The 17506-nt window shown below is 43.3% G+C and overlaps 1 protein-coding gene across 1 annotated transcript; it reads left to right on the top strand.

The window, feature by feature from the left end:
* The first annotated feature begins 1687 nt into the window (after positions 1–1687).
* On the top strand, positions 1688–17071 carry slc7a3a (solute carrier family 7 member 3a). The gene is made up of 13 exons (XM_041953037.1): positions 1688–1769; positions 2674–2796; positions 9968–10603; positions 10740–10901; positions 11411–11594; positions 11685–11800; positions 12087–12309; positions 12405–12544; positions 12899–13001; positions 13220–13449; positions 13559–13725; positions 13885–13993; positions 14092–17071. The coding sequence occupies exons 3-13, from the start codon at positions 10237–10239 to the stop codon at positions 14241–14243; spliced, it is 1953 nt and encodes a 650-aa protein (XP_041808971.1). The 5' UTR covers positions 1688–1769; positions 2674–2796; positions 9968–10236; the 3' UTR covers positions 14244–17071.
* Positions 17072–17506: the final 435 nt, after the last annotated feature.

Raw genomic sequence — 17506 nt, 5'->3', positions numbered from 1 at the left:
GCATGGCTGGATTACCAACTGGGTAAAGTGGGTGAGCGCACTGTGGTCTTTAAATCCACAGGGGCCCCAAAGACCCCTTTTTGTCTGTGTCAGTTGGTTTGTGGTAATTTGATGCATTTGAAATTTGTCTTGGAATATGCAGCACTAAAGCACCACAGCAGCTAAAATGATTCTGCTTCATTACTCGTCTGGCTGTACGGTAGAGGAGCTGTGTCAAAATGTCAGAGGTGGGAGGAGGTCACATATGTGCGAGCCTCAAGTCTTAACCTTCAAGTCAAGCATCAAGCAAGCCGAGTCGAGTCCCTGCTACAAGTCAGGCAAGACAAACCTCAAGGCCTCACCCCAGATGTTGGGTTAGGGTTACAGATACAGAATATGTATGGTAATAAATATGGACAGTGTGGAAAAGGATGATTTTAATAATCTTCCAGCTACTTAAAGGGAGGTAAGAACACGTTTTCATGACTCAGCTGTGAGCCTCAGCTGACCTGAGCCAGCGCCATTTGCTGATGACGACCATAAGACGTGGTGGAAAGCTAAGAAAAGGCTAGTTAGTGGACATTTGTGTCGAGTTTATTTTGTTACACATGCTGTTCCCGGTGTCAAGACTGTCTGAGGTCGAGACACAACAACAGTAGTTAATAAAACAATCTCACCAGTGGGTCGAGTTAGTAGTTCTGAACTAGCTTTCAGAACTACTACATGATCTTCCTCAGCGGCGTTTCCTTGTGATTTAATTAATATTAATCTCAAGTCATCACAGAGGAAAGTCGTTAAAGTGGTAAAAAAAAAATGGGACTTTTGAATATCTATGAGATTGTGTGACATTTGATCAAATGCTGAGAGGTGCTAAATGGACCTTGTGGAGAGATTGTTTTGTCAACAATTTGTTTGTCAAAAATTTTGGGTAGTTACATTACATTACATAGTAATGTTAGTTTTCTGTTTCAGCTGCAAAACTCCATACATATTCTTGCCGCAGTTCTTTAGAAAGAATACCAGGTTTTTACATTGTGAGGTACTGATTTAAGTCTGATGCCATATGGTGTTGATGTTGCATGCATTGTTCTGAACTAAATCTAAAACTCTAATTTTTGAGTCCACTCATTCACATTCATGATGCACAGACTGTCATCATGCATGGAGCAGATTTGGGTGACATGTAGCTTGGAGGGGCTTAAGTCAGTCAGGGACATGAGAATAAAATGTTGAAAATGTCAATGTTTGACCCCACCGCTGACCCTCCAACATTCCCAGGTCACTGAGTACAAATGCACATGAAAGCAATGGTTTGGTTTTTCCCTCCATTTCTTTTAATCTGTGGAACAAAGCGAGAGCGGATATAGTGTAGAGACCGGGGCCAGGGCCTATACATAGCTGTCAGTGGGGGGGGACTGACGCAAGGTTACCATATATGGGCATTGCTACTACGCCTAAGCACGCGGACACACACAACCATGGTGCGTTGAATTTCTGTCTTTTAAACATGTTGCAGTCATGTCTTTCTGTTTCCGTTCGGGCTCTTTTAAATGTTGACATGTACACTGCAGCCTTATCAGAAAGCTAAAGACTCTTACGTCTATTCTTCCATTCAGGAGTGGAAAGCTCCACCTCCCACTTGCGTCAGTTTGTTTATAGTTCCCGCCCCTCCCAGCTGATCAAAACCGTCAGCACTCACACCCGAGCGGGATATTTCATCAGCGACCACAGAAACAGCGTATCTGTCTCCTCTGTGTCCTTTCAACACCATCGGTGTGAAGATTTTAAAGGTAATGCAGTTAATCAATCGATATTTACTGATTAAATGACACATTTGCTTCTATATCTAAGTCGTGTTCTAACGACCCTTTTCCGTCTGTATGGTATAGTTGCTCGGTCGTAGAGGTGGACTGATGCAATCCTCCCTCGTGTGTTGTCAGTTGTATCTGGCGCACTAACGTTTAAAAAGAACAACGCTCCGCTTCTTTCCTTGGTGTGTTTTAAGAGTAAAATAGCAATGTTTCTAGGCGAGCGGTAACGTTGTATACACGGTGTTTTAGTTGATAGTTTTCTAAAGCGGCGTAATTTCCCATTTGAGCGGGGACTCCGCCGATGTTGTCAACTGTGTATACGGAAAACCTGAAAAAAAAAGTAGAAACGAGACACGTAATGGGAAATGACCACCTTGGGGAAACGTTTGAACGTTTTTCTGTTTTTTTAAACACACGACTCGACACTTTCCGGTGCTATCAGACGCTGTTTTCATTCATTGTTTTGGTCCGACCGACTAGCACCGTCCGCTAGTCGAGGATGCTATCAAGGCGTGGGGATGATCGTAATGCTGCCTTCAAAGACCAAAGAATTTCTCACAATCCAGTGAATTATCTTTAAACAGCCTGGTGAAAAAATACGTTAATTTGGCAGTTGTTTACGCATTTACTTATTTATATTAAGCGACAGAGCTGCTTTTTAACGGCAAGGACGTATGCAATAAAAACACACAACAGTAAGTGAACTCCCGAATTATTTTTTTTTTTTTACGAAATAGCTCTAGATATAATATTAGCATATTATATTTCAAGTCCGCTACCAAGACTGTCGTATGTGACCGTTAAAGTCGTCCAATGACAAACACCAGAAGCACGAGTTCTGTGTGTACACAAGGCAATGACGATGTTTCCATACTCTCTGAAGGCAACATTAGGACCACGCGAGAGCCGCCAAGAGCCACGTAGCTACCTGCTGCTTCGGCCCCTGACAAATGGACTGGCAGCTAGACGGACAGCCGAACATCGCCCAATTTGGTTAGGACCGCATGTACGTAAGGCTATTTTAAGTGTCCGTTAATGTAGCTTTTACTGTAACCTTAATTCCATACATCCGCACGTGCCATCAAAGTGAGTCATCCTTCCGGGTATGTTCTGTAGCAAGCCGCCTGTGTTCAGGGTGTTCCCATGCTTGTGTTGCATCAGCCGATTAAAAACCACTCACAATTAAGAGATGTTGTGAAATTATGGTGGTGATAGATAGTCGGGATAGTGTGACTAAAACGCGTTTAGCGATGGTCAGGTGGTTTGACGGGGTGGGGTGGAGCGATGGGTGGAAAAAACAGGTAACCGCATGCCTCGTTACTCTCTCTAAATCTAACTTGGGCTGAGCTCAGGATGGCAAAACACAGAAACCGGAAAAACTATACGTGAGGCTGCTTTTCTCAAGCTTTGTCAATGCCCGTCACAGCTTGTCAATGCTTCAGCTATTTTTGTATGTTTGAACTGTCGTTATTGGTGTACTCTGAGGTGAATGTGGTACACATACAGTTGGCAGCCTCTAAAGAACACCCAGTAAAAAAATAATGCAGTCTGATACAAGATAAATCCTAGTCCAAGTTTTTTAGAGGTGTTGATCCAACTTTATGGTAATTTCATAATGTTGAATTTAGAGCTGCAACCATTAATTGATTAGTTGTCAACTATGAAATAAATTTATAGCTTTGAGTCGTTTTTTATGAAACAAATTCAAAAAGTCACCGATTCCATATTCTTAAATATTTTGTCATTTCTTTACTCTTCTATGACAGTAAATTGAATATTTCTGGGTTGTGGTCAAAACATGACATTTGAGGACATCGTCTTGGGGTTTGGGAAACGCAGATCAACGTTTTTCACCATCATCTGACATTTTAGAGACCAAAGGACTAATTGATTAATCAAGAAAATAGTTGGCGGATTAATTGACAGTGAAAGTAATGGTTAATCGCAGCCCTAGTTGAATTATACTGCATTAAGATGGAGAGGTATGTTTACACCCTGGGGTTAGACTACATATTTGAAACATCTCAGAAGGTAAGACTTAGGGTGGGGCTGTTGTGTTAGGTTACATTGGTTTGAGCTCGGTGAACTTAATGAACATAACATTTTTGATCTGATCTGTAGGAGGAGGCCTGGAGTGCTGTAATTCCTCTTGAGCAATCCCACCTTTTGGGGTAACTGAGAGGGATTTCTGACCATTTCTGGCTAACAGTGAGGGTGTGCACCCACAAACGTCACCAGTCTATGCCTGAGGGTCTGCGTCAAATATGTTCTTGGTACATTTGACTGGTTAAATTTGGTTAAATTCCTGTGTATTGTGTTGATTTTTTTCCCATTATTAGTATTATTGTGAATAGATTTCTGGAAGGAGCTGGGAAATGTGCCATCTTGGTTTCTAGTTAGTCGGAGCATAGTTAAATACTTGGAGGAAAACATTGCATGGAATGGGGATGTTACTAACAATTGATTTCCCTGAAGTTAATGCGGAAGTTTAAAACCTAGACTAGTCTGAAAGTAAGAAAACACTAAACATTGTCTTAACTGACTAGTATTTCTGTTCCTGACAAGCGAGGGTAGCAACGTTTAATTGTTTAATCCCTAGTGGCCATGTCTTGGAAGGCAGGTTATCCTTTCCTCTAATGTTTAGATTTTATTTATTAGCTTTGCTCTCGTGGCTGCTAATGTTAACAGTGTTGGCAGTGGTTATGGGAAAGGGAACAGATTGGTTAGTTTGTCACATTCCATTGCACAGCAACAGCAGCTTTTGGCAGGGGTGCTGGTTTTCCGCCAGGTGACTTAAAGGGTCGTTCAGTTCGGTCTCAGTGGTCGGTCTGTCCACACATACTTTCGCACAAGTGTACACACATGCAGCAACAACAACACATACAGCCTTTATGTGAAACGACCTGTACCTTAGACAAACAAACACACGTTTCTGGCTCAAAAGACATACTGTTCATGACTTCAAACACATGGAAAACCATTGTGTGTGTGTGTGTGTGTGTGTGTGAGAGAGATGCTTGAAGGCGGCCATAATGTAAGGTACAGTCCTGTGTTATGTAAGGTCACGGTTACTCTCTTCAATGGATGTTTAGCCCTGCAGGGTACTGAACATGTTGTTCCCTTTGTTCAGCGGCTGGCCCCTCAAATGAAGGTACAATTGTGTTGCACCGTCATTTGGATTGTTGTTTTTCTGGCCATGGAGCTGTATTTCCATACACATTTTGAGAAGACGAAACAAGAAATCCTGAATTCATTTTGGGTGTGACCAAATTTACAGTAACAGGAACTCAATGTACAGGAAGATATATTGATATATCTTTAGCATATGGGAAAATATTTGACATGTGAACTGTGGCCAGTCATTTTTACTTTTACTTACTTTTAAATGAAGAATTTCACTTTTTACTTTTGAGACAAAAGTCTCAGGTGCCTAGAATAAAAAGCGATGGACAAAAAGTTCGATTTATTTCTTATCTGAACTCCGCTTCATGTTTTTCTTTTAGCCTGGGAGCGTATTTGTGGAGAACTTACGGCTAAAGGCATCAGATAAAAAAAAAAGTTGTGATTGATAATTAGATACTAAGACAGTGCTACTATGACATAGCAGAAATGTTTGCCACTGTTGTTGTTGTCAACAGCGGCAGTCAAAACAAAGCCATGCGTTGTTTATGTGGGTGGAACGAGGGGCAGCAACAAGCTATAATGGGGTTAGCAGGTTTGTTACTTCTCCAAATAATCCTCTTAGAGTCTGTGGCAGCAGTTGCAGCAACGCTAAGTCAAGTAACAGGACCATTATCCCTGAAGCCTGTTGTAACCAGAGCACTGTTGGCCCAAGTCTGGCCATAGTCCTCGAAGATACAGAGCCCCATTTTTTTAAACATACAAATGTAGTCTGGTTGAATGGCTGCTGAACAGAGTAAACCAGGTTACAACAAAGCACAAATCAACTCATCTCCCTTGTCCACACGTAATAATAACTTCCCAGTGAGGGCCATGCACTCATTTTACTAACAGGAAAAGAAAATGGCTGCAGGTAGCACACAAGCCTTTTGTGTGTGTGTGTTGTGTGTGTGTAGGCCGTTGCAGACGGCACGTTGGTGAGCCACACCTCCATGCAAACTGGCATAAACCTGCCCCACTTACGTAAACGGGCACCCTTGTGAAAACCACGAGGAACAGATTAGCAACTAGCTGACGTGACGGAGGCATCGAGTAGGGTATAGGTGGCTTTAAGCGTTTCTTTAATGAGACCCCCCCAGAATGAGGTCACGCAGTAAGCAGGTCTGCATATTGTAACCTTAAGGTGGGAACTGTGGAGCAACTTTGTCTGCAGACTTGACTGACTTGGAGGAAAACATTGCATGGAATGGGGATGTTACTAACAATTGATTTCCCTGAAGTTTATGCGGAAGTTTAAAACCTAGACTAGTCGACTAGTCTGAAAGTAAGAAAACACTGAACATTGTCTTAACCGACTAGTATTTCTGTTGCTGACAAGCGAGGGTAGCAACGTTTAATTGTGACTTGAAAAGGAAGATGCAAAGACTTTCCCAACAAGTGAATATTCTGCTTTTGTTTTGTTTGTTTTTATTTGTTGGATTCATTTTCAGTCGAGAATTAAATTCCCAACATAAAGTTCTCTGGGTGTTTCACAGCTTCTCCTTAGCATAGTTTCAGTTAAGCACCTTTGTCCTGCTTAGTGGAGGTATGCGTTGGGCGAACCCCTGAGGAGATCACAGCCAGCTGGGCACAGTAGTTCAGTAATAAATGTTTATTGACACAACATTGACACTCTCAGATCTCAGTTCCTGGTGTGCGAGTGGAAAATGTTACTGGAATGTCACACCAAGTGGGGAGTGGGAGCATATCCACCATGTACCAGTTTCCCATCAGTCTTCAGAGGGCTGAATGTTTATTATTGGGTGCTCTCTGTGTTTTTAATTTCATTGTTTGACAGCGTTTGTCTTTTTTTCTCCCAACACTTAACTGTACTAGGCAGGATATTCTCTTTTGAAACGGTACGACTAGAAGCGCTTTGATAAATAGGTTATGTTATTTCTATGGTAATAATAGAATATTGTCATTGTGCTGAAACATTGTGAGAGAATGTATCCTGTCTGCTAAGAAGAAGAACGGGCCAAAATTAGACCATAGCATCATCTACAGCTGCAAGACTCTTTTTCTTCCTTTTTTAAAAGTGTCCCACATGTGTGACCTGAACCTTTGCATAAACTGAACTTGTGAACTTGCACAAGCTTGTTAGTAAGCGAAAACATTGTCTGAACACTTTGTGCTTTGCACACTGCTCTGCCACACTTGTGTCTTTGATTATTCTAACCTTTTACATAATCTTTGTCCATTTTCGTAGTTTTTCCTGGTGTGGTTTTGCTGTGAGCTGTAGCCACAGCAAATGCAGCGAATTCCTAAATGTTGCAATATCGTCTGACACACCTTTTCTTCGTTCACCACTGCCCGAAAGTACCTGGGAACTTGAATTGGTGTCACTCCCTAGGCGGGGATGAAATTTAATTCTTGAAACGTCTCCCCAGAGTGTGAAAACCCCAAGAGGAATGGAAACAAAACCAGAGATAATGGCTTCATGTTGCCTTGTGTTTCATTAGGGGTTAAAACATGACCAGAAAAAAACTGTGACAGCACAGCCAAAGTAACCACCTGACAACTGAGATAAAGGACTGCACTCACACGTCCACACTGAGCCATGCAGCCGGACCAGTCTGTGTCGCCGGGTTAGTGTTTCACATCTTCACTTTGCTGCTGGACTGATGAAGTGACTGATAGGCCTGAAACGTCCATCCGCCTTGTCAGCACTGACACAGAGGAATCAGGTGTCATTGCATTAAATAGCTTCAGATTCGGTGCAATGTTGCCATTAACGTTGCTCTGCCTCCTGAATCCTGACTCTTGTTGGGGTTTTTTTTACTGTAAATTTTCTCCAAATCAATAGAAAAAAACACAAGATTGTCTTCAGTCCTCTAGAGCTGAGTTTTTAGCTGCCTTTTTGTTGGTAAAAAGTTTAGGACAGAGGAGTTATTTTAAGATGCAAACATAAGCAAGTTAACAACTGTCTTGGTCCATTTTACTGAACTGTTAATGGTGTGTCAAGGCAGTCGCCGCTGTAGTAGTCATAAAAGTAGTATAGTATTTGCAGATAAGACACTTGCCTCATCCTTGACATTACAAGCACGGCTTTGCACAGATTAGACTCGTATTACCTCATAGAACAGTGAGTTCTGGCATTTAATCAACAAATACTGTATAACTTTAGCAAAAGTAAAATACTGTATAACTTTAGCAAAACAACGGACTAGATGATCTTTGTGATGCTGCAGAAAGTGCAACCACACTAACCAAGCAAGACATCACACTAAAAAAAAAAAAGACATGCAGGATGATAAAACAATGCTTGGAGCCCTTTTAACGTTCACACACTCTTTCACACGCACACGCTTGATGCGAACCTTCGGCCTCTGCGTCGTGGTCAACTTTATGTAGTCACAATTTAAATCTGTCAAAACTGCATCTCGCCTTCAAGAAAGCAGGAGTCAGTGGCTCCTGCTTTGTGTCAGAGCAAATAATTTATTCTTGAAAATTATCATATATAAAATTGGGCTTACAGCACAGAGAGAAGTATATAATCTACTCTTACTGTATGTGTTAATATCAACAAGTCGGCAGAAGTTGCATTTCCTCATAACTTTGGTTTGACATTTACTGAAGGCGGAGCATAACCTGTTTTTAAGGCACCTGGATTTCCCTCTCAAAAAAAAAAAAAAATCTTAAATAGCATCTGCATATTTCAGGCCCAGATTATTTTCCACTGGGTGTGTTTGTGCTACATTTCCACATTCTTGGAGCCACACATTGTCCCTGCCCTCGATTATTAAGTCACTGTCAGTCAGTGATTTACGTCGAGCCTGTGTCGATCCATTGGGGGAATCCGGCAGACTCCAAAGACGTGCAGAAAAACATGATATCTGTCCTGGTCAGATGCGCTGTGCAGTGTCCTTGGCCTGTAGTGAACTGTTCCTGTGTGTTTGTGTGTGTGTGTGTACACGTTTTACAGAAGCTGGAGTAATCCTTATCATTCGCCCTCCTCTGAACTTGTCAGGCTCGTCACTGCTGATGTAAGAATGTGTTGTTGTCCTTGAGGGTGGTTTGGTCATTGACAGTACAATAATCAATATAACTGTGTTTTGCATTTTGATCAAGTAAGGGCAACAATTTTAGATTGCCTTTTATTTGTGGGGGGGGGGGTTATTTTTGTACACATTATTTTGGTAGCACAATTTATTAATTTTGGAATGGAGAGTGCATTTTTACATACAGTATGGTTAAAGTAAAACTTGGCTTTTTCATTAGAATTTGTGATGTAAACCCAACCCTAATGTAATATCAAGGGTAAACTGTTATTTGAACTTCTCTTGTAGTGTTCATATAGGATAGTGGTCAGTTTTTATAGATGCTGTGTGTTTTATCTGCATATCAACCTTCTCCCAGTGCAGCTGGTTCACCTTATCGAGCTGCAGGTTCACGCTGTCCTCCTCTCCCTTGTTGAGATTAGCTTGCAGAAATCAATCATATCGTCCCCTCACAGCCTCTGGCTTTCCCAGGCTTCTCCCTGTCGGCGTCTATCTGCTGAAAAAACATAACACAAGTAGTAGAGTGCATGTTCTCGCAGTAAGGGAGTGTTGGGGAATCAGGCTAGGTATTTCTTCTTATTTTTTTTAGGGGTGTGTACTAGGGCAGGTTTATTTGCCATGGCAAATTAAGATTTCTTTTGTCTTCATGCCCTGCTGCGACTCTCGATGCATTACTACGCTGTGAGAGGCGGAGGTATGAATTCCTGGAAGTTGTCTAACTGGTATTTTATGTGTTATGTCACGAAACGTCTCCTTTTACGGTCTCTTGTGTCTCCCTTTTGCTGAAGAGAAGAAGTATCCAAAATCTCTGGTGCTGCCTGCACAGTTGGCAGGTTGATTTGTATAGCCCAGGTGGGAGAGCTTTCCCTGCAGTTTCAACACCTTTCCATGTTCACTGCTGCAAATTAAGGATGCTATAATCCCACAGTGTCGAACTCAGCTGTGTGAATTTTAAGCTTTGGCAGTTGCTGAATAGTTCCCTGTTTTGAGCACTTGTTTTCTTGTGTTTTCTCACAGGTCCTAATCTGCTGCTACAAAATACTGTGACCACAGACCTGCTACTTCCTGTTCTTTGCGTGCCCGAGTGACTGTTGCCTAAGTAAACACACCTACACTAAAGGACCAATAATAAGCAAGTAGTTGGTTTGCCTACCCATCTGTCCAAAGTACTTCTACTTTCATTCCCGTCGTACGTGTTCTGTTTAAGCTGTGTCACTCGCACACACCCACACGAGAAGGATTGAAAACACGCCGTTTGGTGCAGCACCCACGCAGTCACAGCAAATATGGCCAGCAAACTGTCCAACTTTGGCAAAACCCTGCTGCGTCGCCGGGCATTGAACTGCTCCGGTGAAGAGTCCCAATTCGCCCGCTGCCTGTCCACCCTGGATCTCATCGCCTTGGGGGTGGGCTCCACACTGGGCGCTGGTGTCTACGTCCTCGCTGGCGAGGTCGCCCGGGAGAAGGCAGGACCCGCTATTGTCCTCTGCTTCCTCGTCGCCGCACTGTCCTCCATGTTGGCCGGCCTGTGCTACGCTGAATTTGGCGCCCGTGTCCCTAAAACAGGTTCTGCGTACCTTTACAGCTATGTGACAGTTGGAGAAATCTGGGCCTTCATCACCGGGTGGAATCTCATCCTCTCCTACGTGATAGGTGAGCTATCTAAAGTTTGTGGTGGTGGTGCTGTTAATGCAGCAACAGTTTAATACATTTTTAACCAAGAAAGAATACAGAGAACCTTGAAAAGACATAGTTGATTTAGTATGTAAGCCTCTGTCTTGTCTTTTAGGTACGGCCAGCGTGGCCAGGGCGTGGAGCTCCACCTTTGACAACCTGGTTGAGCAGAAGATCTCTGGCTTCTTCAAAGCCTCCATGGCGATGAAGGTGCCAGGGGGGGTGCTGGCAGAGTACCCCGACCTGTTCGCCCTCATCCTCATCCTGTTGCTCACTGGTGAGTTAAGTTTATTCTCGGCGGTACTCCAGGTTTCACAGGATAAATGTGGCGCATGATTGGGAAAGCATCGGCAGTGTGGGAAGATTTAAATTTTTAAAATTTGGAATGAGGAAAAATTCCACATTGATTGCCCCAACTCACAGACAAGTACAACCTATGGTAAAATACTGTAATATACATTGCTTCATTTTAACGTACACAAGCCGAACAGGTTGAGCATCACTCATTCCCCAAGTGCTATGTTTGCATTACATTAAAAACTGCACAGTTGTCGCACTGATACAGCAGCCAGGGTGACATGCCAGTAGCAGTGTTGGAATAAAATATTTGGTGGATTTGTGTTGCTGACTGATGGCATGTTGGAAGTACTGAAGTACAAACACATCCAACACATCCACCCACGTAGCAGGACATGTTGTCGCTGGTGCTGAAATATGAATTCTCTCTTCTCTGTTACATCTCTCTCCTCCCTCCCCGTCCTTTCCTCTCTTCCTTCGCGCCCTCAGGACTTCTGGCCTTTGGCGTGAGCGAGTCGGCGCTGGTGAATAAGATCTTCACGGGCATCAATCTGGTGGTTCTGGGCTTTGTTATCATCTCTGGCTTTGTTAAAGGAGACACGGCCAACTGGAACCTGACGGAGGAGGACTACATCAGCTTCATAAACGAGACCAACGGCAGCAGGACATTGAAGTCAGTGTTTGACAGTTAGCAAATGAACCCAAGGTGTCACCATCTCGTCTGCGTTTGATTGTTAAATGTGTCTCTTCTTCTGCCACTCAGAGTTGAGGAGGAATTCGGCGTGGGTGGTTTCGCTCCGTTTGGCCTCGCTGGAGTCCTGTCTGGTGCTGCCACCTGTTTCTATGCCTTTGTGGGCTTTGACTGCATCGCCACAACAAGTGAGTGCCTTTACTATTTCCATGATGCACAGAGCAAGTTCACAAAAATGGCTATATAGATGGTAAACAGTTGATTATTATAATAATCAAGATCTCAATGGAAGGATTGCACCATGAGACTTCTGTGAAATGGGAACTTGTTAGCTCAGTACCCTCATGGTCACATATGCACATATGGATAACGCACACGGATGAATGGGTTTATGTGGTTGCCTGTTTCCCTTGTCTACCATGAAAACTTCTTATCAACTTCTTATCGTCCTCTTTTTGTTTCGTTTCCCCTCAGGCGAAGAAGCAAAGAACCCCATGCGGTCCATACCTATTGGCATCGTGGCCTCGCTGCTGATCTGTTTTTTCGCCTACTTTGGCGTCTCCGCCGCTCTTACCATGATGATGCCGTACTACCAGCTGAACACCCAGAGTCCTCTGCCTGAGGCCTTCAGCCACGTCGGCTGGGCTCCAGCCAGATACATCGTGGCTGTGGGCTCTCTCTGCGCTCTGTCCACCAGGTAAGGAAGGAAGTGGATTTCTTGCAGTGACGTCTAACGTCACTGTAAAGCTTCTAATATGAAGGTTATATTACTAACTATTGATCTCCTCTCAGTCTCCTAGGCTCTATGTTCCCCATGCCCCGTGTCATCTACGCCATGGCAGAGGACGGGCTGCTGTTCCGTATCCTGTCCAGGATGAACGCTCGCACAAAGACTCCTCTACTGGCTACCATCGTTTCTGGCATCGTTGCAGGTGAGCTCCTTTTTTTTCACCTTGCTTTTTCTCCTTCTTTTTGTTGATGTGTGTCTTCCCTGTCACGTTTGTTCATAGCTTTGGGCCAGCAGCTGTCTTCGCTGTGTCTATCCCATGCTGTCACATCTGTCCGGCTTGTCGGGCTTACTGCTCTGTATCCAGCAGCCTGTCTGACTGGCTGTCGGTTCAGGATCACGACGCGTTACTCTTAAGAATACAAAGATGTTTTTGCTTTTTTTATTTTTGTCCATGCCTGTGTTGTGAGCAGTCTTAGCCATTAAAGTCCCTCTCTGTTTGTCTTTCTGTCTTGCCGAGATGGGTTACAGCACTAATCTGGTTCGCTTCTCCTTACAGCTCTGATGGCCTTCCTGTTCGACCTGGCAGCTCTGGTTGACCTCATGTCCATTGGAACTCTGTTGGCGTACTCTTTAGTGGCCATCTGCGTCCTCATCCTCAGGTTAGTTCTAATCATGTGTTAAATACTCTCTAGCAGCTGCTGTACTGATGTCGTTGCCAAGTATCCATGAAGTCAGTTTAAAAGCAGTTCACCAGAGTCTTAATGATAACGCTAGTCTGCGAGCAGATGATATTTCTAGCTATTGGGGTGATTTTTCTAGTTAATGTCTGTTTTTCTTTTTTTGCGACTCACTCTGACACACCTGCCTCCCTCCACAGGTACCAGCCAGGCACCCTGAGTTCGTCCAGCCAGACGGAGAAGCTGGTGGAGCTGGTGGGAGGGGAGAAGGTGGCCGTAAGCGGGGGGGACAGCGGTGACGAATACGGCATGGAGATGGAGGAGAGGCCGCTCCGAGAGACCTTCACCGCCAAGCTGCTCTTCTGCCCAAGCGGAAAGACCCCAACACAGATCTCCGGGACCATTGTCTACGCCACCACTGCTATCATTTGTAAGTATGCCTGCGAGGAGGCTGAAGACAGACCTGATATATGCAAATAAGACAAACATACAGTTATTTGCACTGTTACGAGCAACTTTCTCTCCTTCTGTCCCTGCAGCGGTTCTCATCACTATACTGTGCGTTATCCTGGCCAACTGTCTGACGGAGCTGCTGGCCGGGCATGCAGGCGTCATGGTGCCCTGTATCATTCTGGCTCTGCTCTGTTGCGTCTGTGTCATCATTATCTTCAGGCAGCCTGAGAGCAAAGAGGCTCTCACGTTCAAGGTGAGGATCAAACCTTCAGAAAGAACCCCTTTGGTTACGTTCTGTGTGTTGAACATACAACCCAAAAAAGGTGGGACGCTGTGTAAAATGTAAATAAAACAAAGTGTGATCATTTGGTAACTGTTTTTTCCTCATCCTCCATTTCTCTGTCCTCTCAAGGTCCCTCTGCTCCCCTGGTTGCCCCTGTTCAGTGTTTTCGTCAACATCTACCTCATGATGCAGCTGGACATGGGCACATGGGTCCGCTTCGCCGTCTGGATGATTATCGGTACAGCTGAACATCACTTCAATCGTGTTTTCCATTTCTAGTGCTACACATTCATGTAGCTTTTTGTAACTTCCTCTTGTCTGTGTCCGCCCTTCCAGGTTTCGCCATCTACTTCTTCTACGGCATTAAGAACAGCAGCGAGGCCTCCAACAGGTCGTCCCCGCGCAAATACGAGCCTGCACTGCAGAGCAAAAGCCCGATTTACAAAGGCGCTCCTGACGACAGTGACGTGGAGGCGGGCAGCCCCTGATACAGACTGACGTAGACCTGGGGAGAGTTGCAGAGCGTCTACACTCATTTTTGGCAGTTTGGTTGAACTGGCAGCCAAATGCTGCAGTGTAGGCGGCCCTGGAACGCAGCCCTGGGTTTAAAGGAAGTAGAGGCAAGAAAACGCCACACACATCTTACCTCTGGCTTGGAGGCTGATTAACTTGATGGCAAGACACTGTGACAGAGCCACTTTCTGTCCCATGTTGCTGTTTTAATCTGTCTGTTTGTGCTTAGCCTTAGTCCTCTGGAGGTCTACCTATAACACATGCTTTGAATGGACCTAACTAACAAAGAGTACCACAGTACTCCTCACGAATTCTGTTTTTCCGTTACCTGAAGCCGTTTACTGGAAGAATTTAACTGTTGCTTCCTTTCTGTGCGCCGTGGCTGTGTGTGGAGTCACCAGGCACATGTATTTCACTGGAAGGTTAAAAAAAAAAGAAAAAGAAAAAAAGAATATGACTTGAGCCAGCGAGTTAACGATCGTCAAGACACTTGGATCTGTGAGCTAGACTTCAAACTGTATAAGAACCATGAGTAGTTTTGAATAGGTTTAACTATCTAGGTTATTGATCTGTTTTTATTGCACCAGCCTGTTTGTTTTTGTGTGTCAACAGGGTAGCACTGAAGCTGTGTGGTTTACAGCGTCAGCCAGGGCCTCAGTGCAGTTAGGTCAGTAGCACACGGTCGATGTCATCTTACACTGTGCAGTGTCTAAAGCTGACGTACATGCTTTACAGATTGGATGAGTTTTTAACAAACTATCACCTTTGTGCCCCCCCCTGCTCCCACAGCCATGCAGTATATGTGTAACATTACAAAATGGAAGAATGACATTAGTTGCTTGCTTAAATTATTAATGTTAAGCTTTTGTCTTGCATATAGATTGGGCTGCAATGGTATGTGCAAGGCATTATGTGGCCTTCAACCTAAACCAGATTAATTTAAACGGTTGGTAAAACGCTCAGCGGCCAAACAGGCGCAAACTTCTTTTCTGCCCATAAAACCCAGAAACTGAAATAAAAAAGGCAAAAGAAAGCAGGATTTATTAGATTTAATCTCTGCTTTCTTTCTGGTATTTACTGTAGGGGAAACTACATCCGTCTCATTCCAAAAACATACTGTCATACACCTTTTTTGCTTATATTTGTTTGGATATAGATGAAGATCTGTATGAATTTTAAGTAATCTGTGTTGTTAATTTACTAGTTCCAGATCTAACCTGCAGCTGTCTGCTTCAGGTGCTTTGCAAGGCTGTACCCAGATGTGTTTTTTGCAGATCTGAGATTTGCACTCAACCTGCTGCTTAATCTCATCGAGTTGTCTTCTCAAGGGGCCAAGGAATAGTGCATTTAAAAATTCAGTCAATACACAGTGGATTGTTCCTAATTAACATCTGTCCAACTCTGTCAGATCCGCTTTGGTGTCTGGGAGCTGGGGGCCTGTTTCTGAACGAGGGCCTGTCTTTAATCACCACTAAAATATCTTCACCTTTTTGTTTTCGCTCCATTGTGAAAAGAAAAAGGTTCTTGTTTAGTTTCAATTGAAACTTGTTCTTTGGCAGCTTTGTCTGTGGAGCTCCCATCGCTTGTATTTTATTCAACTTTATTTTACTACTTTATTTACTTTTCTCTAATAGAGTAATATTTAAATGTTTATAGCGTGGTTTGTTTTGGGATAGCTGTCGTTTTTTTTTTCCCGTTTTGCTCCTTCATATCAATCTCAATCAATTAATATGCTTTTTAGATGTATTTTAATTGTTACATGTACAGTTTTTAGTGTACTGTCCGTTTGGTCATGATGTTTTCCCCTCCTTTCCTTCCTCTTTTTGTTGCATGTCTTGCAACACCAACTGATTTAATTGTGACATTTAGCGATCCTTCCTGACCAAATGAACATGTTTTTGGAAACTTGAGCTTTCCGAAGCAAACAATGACCACTAAAGTCGGTCTCTAAATTGTGTAATTTAAAATGTTTTTCGCCCAATCCTCAGTATAATTTATTGTTAATAGCATTTTTTTTGTTGTTCTATTAAAGTGCTTTACTGTAGAGTGTACAGTATTTGTTTAAAAGTCTTATTTGTATAATGCTGTAAATTATACAAATGTGCTTTCTTTAAAACGTGACCTTAAGTATAATTTGGTAAAAGATGGTTTTTGTAAATTACATATTTCATTTGAGACTTGATGCTGCTGAAATCCAGACTACACAAATCCTAGTCCCTTTTTTCCAGATGAAATGGTCCTGTGGACGCAGTATTGAGGCATTTCTGCAGATTCTTGAACAGATGTCCTGAAACATCTTCTCTGTTTTTGCTTAGAAGATGCCCCCCCCCCCCTCCCCTCCCCTCCCCTTTTAGACATGTCAGAAGTTGACATATCTCCTAAAAAGGTCATGAAGGGATGGTGCAGTCAGGGTAGATTGAGATGTGATTTGATTATCTGGTGCCTAAGGAACCATCCGTCTGCCTGAGAAAGGCACTGGGGCTGGTCAATCAACGAGTCGGGCCGTGTCTCAGTCTGCCGTGAGTCAAACGTAATCTGAGGCTCAAGACTTTCGCTGGACGTCCACCTTTAATTCATCATTTAAAGGTTATGTGATGTGGCTGCGACTCACGTCATGCAGATTTTTCTCAACCAGCCCTGGTGCCTTTCAAAAATCAATACTATCTCCTCCCCTCTTAGTGCTATCTCGTTAACAGCAATGATCTATTTTTGTCTTTCTGTTTTATATATTGTACATATGGCTGTCATGTATAAAACGAGCTGTATTTTCAATGTTTTTTTTTAATAAAACAATTCTTGCTTATGGCAGATGGTGCGTCTGTTTTATCGACCTCTTCATTTTCAAAAGAAAGATGGTGACATTTACTCAGTGGGAGCTGCATGCCTGTGGCTGTTGAAGCCACCTTTTACTGGTTTTTCTTAGTCACCGGTGACTCACTCAACCTATTTACATTGATGATGTCAATTACATTGAGACTCTGCCCTTCTACCCTCTAACTTCTTACAGTTTAATTGCTACTCTATTTATACGCAGTATTCACCTGCATCCCATCTATTTTTGTTACTAGTATTTGTGCTTTCCATGTTATAAAAAACTACACACAATCACCACAATATTTCACCGCCCCAATTCCAAAGAAGACGCCGTGTAAAACAAGCAGACGAACTGTGTTTATATAGTAACATCCTTTATCCAATCATGCGTTCACAAAGTGGTGAACCTCGCTCCAGGATGCTC

This window comes from Chelmon rostratus, chromosome 14, assembly GCF_017976325.1.
Source record: "Chelmon rostratus isolate fCheRos1 chromosome 14, fCheRos1.pri, whole genome shotgun sequence".
Classification (NCBI taxonomy): Eukaryota; Metazoa; Chordata; class Actinopteri; order Chaetodontiformes; family Chaetodontidae; genus Chelmon; species Chelmon rostratus.
Note: the sequence above shows the minus strand (reverse complement) of the source record. Positions and strands in the feature narration are given on the sequence as shown.

Excerpts from the sequence above, each read along its gene's own strand:
- slc7a3a (XM_041953037.1), top strand. The coding sequence starts at position 10,237 with ATGGCCAGCAAACTGTCCAACTTTGGCAAAACCCTGCTGCGTCGCCGG. Across the intron at positions 12,310-12,404 it reads CTCTGCGCTCTGTCCACCAG|TCTCCTAGGCTCTATGTTCC; the intron begins GTAAGGAAGGAA and ends ATCTCCTCTCAG. Across the intron at positions 13,994-14,091 it reads CGCCGTCTGGATGATTATCG|GTTTCGCCATCTACTTCTTC; the intron begins GTACAGCTGAAC and ends CCGCCCTTCCAG.